The sequence below is a fragment of the Heteronotia binoei genome, chromosome 8 (genome assembly GCF_032191835.1).
Source record: "Heteronotia binoei isolate CCM8104 ecotype False Entrance Well chromosome 8, APGP_CSIRO_Hbin_v1, whole genome shotgun sequence".
Classification (NCBI taxonomy): domain Eukaryota; kingdom Metazoa; phylum Chordata; class Lepidosauria; order Squamata; family Gekkonidae; genus Heteronotia; species Heteronotia binoei.
In genome coordinates this window covers 128,473,711-128,479,464 of record NC_083230.1, presented here as the reverse complement: position 1 = coordinate 128,479,464, position 5,754 = coordinate 128,473,711, and the positions used below count along the sequence as shown (strand labels likewise).

General features: G+C 52.7%; 1 protein-coding gene across 1 annotated transcript; it reads right to left on the bottom strand.

Moving 5' to 3' along the window:
- Positions 1-676: 676 nt before the first annotated feature.
- Positions 677-1,962, bottom strand: LOC132575785 (interferon-induced protein with tetratricopeptide repeats 5-like). The gene has a single exon (XM_060244475.1). It carries the CDS (start codon positions 1,811-1,813, stop codon positions 677-679), a length of 1,137 nt encoding a protein of 378 aa, XP_060100458.1. The 5' UTR covers positions 1,814-1,962.
- Between the last annotated feature and the right edge of the window lie 3,792 nt (positions 1,963-5,754).

The following is a 5,754-nucleotide window of genomic DNA, read 5'->3' as shown; positions in this document are numbered from 1 at the left end:
TCTAGAAAGAATAATCTAGAAATATAATGTATTTTAAAAGAAAAATGTCAGTGTTCTATACCACACTGTCAGACTTCCCAACCATAATCGTGTGATTATTATCTAGTCAAATGGTTGATTCTGGACTAAAGAAGAGATAATCCACACAAGTGCAGATGAGACAATCAGCAAGTATATATAAGATGCATCTGATAGAGCAGGGGTGGCCAACGGTAGTTCTCCAGATGTTTTTTGCCTACAACTCCCATCAGCCCCAGCCATTGGCCATGCTGGCTGGGGCTGATGGGAGTTGTAGGCAAAAAAAAAACATCTGGAGAGCTTACCTTGGCCACTCCTGTAGATAGAGCAAAATCAGAGACCCCTTTTCAACCCTTAACTTGTATTAAAACACCGCCCACTTAACTTTTTCCCATAATTGTTTCAATTAACTTGCCACCATGCCGGGACAGAGAAGGAAACCACAGCAACAAAAGAAGAGCCTCCTTACCAGGAACTTGAGGCTTCATGGACATGAAAAGTCAACTGAGCAGGGTTGTTTGTCCCCAAGTTCACAGCAACAACAGTGGGCAAAAGTCCTGAGGATGGAGATGTCCGGATGCTGGGGAGATGCTTCCTCCAGGCCGGGCATGGAGCTGTGACTTTTCACCCCTCCTGCCATCCCTTGGAAGGTTCCCTTTTACATCTGGAACTTAGGTCTCAGCCGAAGAGTCTCAAAGACAGCTGCAGCTCGGTCTGTCTCGGAGCCTTCCTGGAAATTGTTGCGCAGGTTCACCAGCCTCCCTCTCAGCAGCTGCCGCTCTTTGATGTGGCCACCAGCGATAGAGTAGCCGGCCTCGTACATCTCCAGTGCCTGCTGCCTCAGCCCTTTCTTATGGAGGAGGACATCCCCCCAGTGCAGATAGATGGCCTGCTGGCATCTCTTGCTGACCATCGGGAGCTTCTCCAACAGGTTCTGATACATCTCTTCTGCGTAAAGCGGGGCCTTTTCACCACACAGCTGAGCCCACTCCAGCCTGGAAAATATAGACCGAGGATCTGCTTCCACGGCCCGCTGGAAGCTCTCGATAGCGGCGACAAGGATCCCCTCCCTCTCTTCTGGAGCTGCTCTACCCAGCTGCATCTTGTAGCAGACGCCAAGGTCATAGTGGAGGAGGTGGTAGCTGGGAGCCAGGGCGATCGCTCCTTGCAAGATGCCAATGGCTCGGGGGAGGAGGTTCTTCTTGCAAAGCTTGGCAGCTTGTCGGAGATCTTCGGGGTTCAGGCTGTTCCGGGCAACGTCCATGATGAGGTCCTCGCATCTCCTCCAGTTTTTTTCTTTTAGCACATCGGCCAGATGAACTTTGATTTCATAGTTTCGGGGCTGGCGGTCGAGAATCTCTTCCAACAAGCTTTTGGCCTTTTCCCAAAGGTGAAAATCGTAAGAGCGAGTCCAGGAAGCAAAGACGGAGATTGCCAGGCCGGCCTGGAAGTCCGGGTTGGACTGGTCTTCTTGGAGCGCCGCTTCGAAACATTCGGTGGCCTTGTCCCCATGCCGAAAGCCAAAGGCCAGAAAGGACCACCCTTTTTGTGCGTGGATCTCAGGGATCTGCACAGAGTATGGCTCAGGGCTGGACAGGGACTGGCAAATCTTATGAATTCGGCCCAGGTAGAGCTCCACCTTCTCGTAGTTGACCAAGTGGTAATAGATCCAGGCGAAGTTTCCATAAATCAGCAAGCTGGTTGGATGGTCTTCTGGGAGTCCCATTTCTGCTTCTCGGAGACTGCTTAGAGCTTCCGAATAATTCCCTTGCAGCTGCTGCAGGTAGGCCCTCATGGCGAGGTAGACCCTGTGGTTGTGATAGGCTGTGTGCTCCACCTTGACGGCCAGCGTCTGCAGGAGGTGAGCGACGTCCACCTCATCCTTCACCTCCAGGCACCAGTTGAAATGGCACTCGAGGGTCTGGAGTTTCTCCCACAAAGGTTTTGTGCTGTCGAAAGAAGAGAAACACAGACTGAGGAACCGGACTGTCAAGCGAAAAGGAGGTTTCAGAATCTCAGGGGATGCTTTCTGTAACGTTTTTAATGCCTCATACAGAAGATGGGGGTGTCACTCCGAGCCAGCTCTTTTCCTAGGACGGCAGGCAGGAAAGGTGCCCTGCAGATTATTATCTGCGCTGGAAAGCAAAGGGAGCTGAGAGTCCACCTTTGCAGGTAATCATAAGGTTGCCAAGTCCAATTCAAGAAATAGCTGGGGACTTTGGGGGTGGAGCCAGGAGGCATTGCGGGTGGAGCCAGGATTCTTTGGGGGTGGGATAGGAGACATTGGGATGGAGCCAGGAGAAAGGTTGTGACAAGCATCACTGAACTCCAAAGGGAGTTCTGGCCATCACATTTAAAGGGACCGCACACCTTTTAACTGCTTTCCCTCCATTGGAAATAATGAAGGATAGAGGCACCTCCTTTGGGGGCTCATAGAATTGGGCCCCCTGCTCCAATCCTTTTGAAACTTGGAGGGTGGTTTGAGGAGAGGCACTGGATACTGTGCTGCAAATTTGGTGCCTCCACCTAAAAAACCCCCAGCCCCCCAGAGCTGCAGATAACCACGGATCAATTCTCCATTATACCCTATGGGAATTGGTTTCCATAGGGAATAAGACTGAACAACAACAAAGCAGAAGACTCTTTAGCAGTCCAACACTCTGTGTCACACAGTGGCCAAATAAAAAAGGTGCCATCAGGAGGACCATCAGTGGGGCCAGGACACTAGAAGCCCTCCCACTGTTTCCCTCTTCCAAGCACCAAGAGTATGGAGCATCACTTGCCCCAGACAGAGAGTTCCAGCAATACGCTGGGGCTAAGAGCCACTGATGGACCTCTGCTCCAGATGTTTAGCCATATGTTTGGGGAGAGGGGACCTATAAAACCATAGAGTCTACCCTTCCAAGCTTCCATTTTCTCCTGGGATACTGTAATCTATGATAATTCCAGGAGATCTCCAGGCCCCACCTGGAGACTGGGAACCCGAGACTCAATCTCCACCCCACTCCCACCCAACCACCCCAAATCTACAGGAATTTCCCTCCCTGGAGTTGGTAACCTCAGGTGAGAAGCAGGAAATCAGGAGGCGAACAGGCTAAAGATGGAGATGCTCCGGATGGTGCAGGCCTGATACAGAAAGGCACCGAAGGAAGAATTTCAAAAGATAAACTGGGGATGCCATCCTCCAGGTGGGACCTGGGGATCCCCTGGAATTACAGCTCACCTCCAGACAACAGAGATCAGCTCCCCTAGAGGAAGTGGCTGCTTTGGAGGGGGGACTGTTGGGCATTTCCCCACACTGAGGCCCCTCCCCAGACTCCATCTGCGAACCTCCCAGAGTTTCCCCAACCTGGATGCCGAAAAATACCCCCTTCTCCCCTGACTGGTGCGATTGGACAACCCTAAGCTGCATATTTGACCCTCTGGTAAAGAAGAAGACGACGACATTGGATTTATATCCCGTCCTCCACTCAAGAGACTCAGAATGGCTTACAATCTCCCATATCTTCTCGCCCCACAACAGACACCCTGTGAGGTGGGTGGGGCTGAGAGAGCACTGACAGAAACTGCCCTTTCAAGGACAACCTCTGCCAGAGCTATGGCTGACCTAAGACCATTCCAGCAGCTGCAAGTGGAGGAGTGGGGAATCAAACCCGGTTCTCCCAGATAAGAGAGCTGTGGCTGACCCAAGGCCATTCCAGCAGCTGCAAGCGGAGGAGTGGGGAATCAAACCCGGTTCTCCCAGATAAGAGAGCTCTGACTGACCCAACGCCATTCCAGCAGCTGCAAGTGGAAGAGTGGGGAATCAAACCCGGTTCTCCCAGATAAGAGAGCTCTGGCTGACCCAAGGCCATTCCAGCAGCTGCAAGTGGAAGAGTGGGGAATCAAACCCGGTTCTCCCAGATAAGAGAGCTCTGGCTGACCCAAGGCCATTCCAGCAGCTGCAAGTGGAAGAGTGGGGAATCAAACCTGGTTCTCCCAGATAAGAGAGCTCTGGCTGACCCAAGGCCATTCCAGCAGCTGCAAGTGGAGGAGTGGGGAATCAAACCCGGTTCTCCCAGATAAGAGAGATCTGGCTGACCCAAGGCCATTCCAGCAGCTGCAAGTGGAGGACTGGGGAATCCAACCCGGTTCTCCCAGATAAGAGAGCTCTGGCTGACCCAAGGCCATTCCAGCAGGTGCAAGTGGAGGAGGGGGGAATCAAACCCGGTTCTCCCAGGTAAGAGAGCTCCGGCTGACCCAAGGCCATGCCAGCAGGTGCAAGTGGAGGAGTGGGGAATCAAACCCGGTTCTCCCAGATAAGAGAGCTCTGGCTGTCCCAAGCCATTCCAGCAGCTGCAAGTGGAAGAGTGGGGAATCAAACCCGGTTCTCCCAGATAAGAGAGCTCTGGCTGACCCAAGGCCATTCCAGCCGCTGCAAGTGGAGGAGTGGGGAATCAAACCCGGTTCTCCCAGATAAGAGAGATCTGGCTGATCCAAGGCCATTCCAGCAGCTGCAAGTGGAGGACTGGGGAATCCAACCCGGTTCTCCCAGATAAGAGAGCTCTGGCTGACCCAAGGCCATTCCAGCAGGTGCAAGTGGAGGAGGGGGGAATCAAACCCGGTTCTCCCAGGTAAGAGAGCTCCGGCTGACCCAAGGCCATGCCAGCAGGTGCAAGTGGAGGAGTGGGGAATCAAACCCGGTTCTCCCAGATAAGAGAGCTATGGCTGACCCAAGGCCATTCCAGCAGGTGCAAGTGGAGGAGTGGGGAATCAAACCTGGTTCTCCCAGATAAGAGAGCTGTGGCTGACCCAAGGCCATTCCAGCAGCTGCAAGTGGAGGAGTGGGGAATCAAACCCGGTTCTCCCAGATAAAGGAGCCCTGCGTGGCCACCTTTGGGTCTGGTGAGAGTCTCTTCGTGACCTTGTAAACCAGGGGTGGCCAAACCGCAGCTCCAGAGCTACCTGTGGCTCTTTCACAAATCCTGTGTGGCTGTTGAAGCCCCCACCGCCCCACCAGCTGACCTGGAGAAGGCATTTCTCTCTTTCAATCGCTTCTCCCAGCCAAGCCAGCTGGCAGCTTGGAGAATGCATTTAAAGTTTAAGTTGCTTTCTTTTCACCTCTCTCTCACTCCTCCATCTATTTGACTCCCTCCCTCCCCTCTTGCAGCTCTCAAACTTCTGACGTTTATTCCATGTGGCTCTTACGTTAAGCAAGTTTGGCCACCCCTGTCGTATACCAACAGTGCAACAAGCAGAACTTTGAGAAGTGTGGTTCACCCCCCCACCCCCGATACCTGGCCTCAATGCTCACCCCATCTTGGTCCCTTCCAGCAGTCTCTCTGCGACTCTGCCACTCCCTACAGCCCCCTCTTATAGACAAGCCCCTCTTGAAATGGAAACAGAAACTTTTAGAGAAAGTCAGAAAGCCCATCTTGCTCCACAGGCTGTGAGAAACAAAACCTAAAAGGCTCAGAGCTCTTGCGGTATCCTGGTGAAACAGTTGTGTGCAATTTAGTTGTGCAAGTTGTGAAATAGTTGTGCAAGTTGCGGAGAGCCAGTTTGGTGTAGTGGTTAAGTGTGCGGACTATTATCTGGGAGAACTGGATTTGATTCCCCACTCCTCCACTTGCACCTGCTAGCATGGCCTTGGGTCAGCCGTAGCTCTGGCAGAGGTTGTCCTTGAAAGGGCAGCTGCTGTGAGAGCCCTCTGCAGCCCCACCCACCTCACAGTGGGGTAGGAAGGTAAAGGAAATT

What these genes read in the sequence shown, in the direction of transcription:
- LOC132575785 (XM_060244475.1), bottom strand. Translation starts at nt 1,813, where the DNA reads ATGAGGGCCTACCTGCAGCAGCTGCAAGGGAATTATTCGGAAGCTCTA.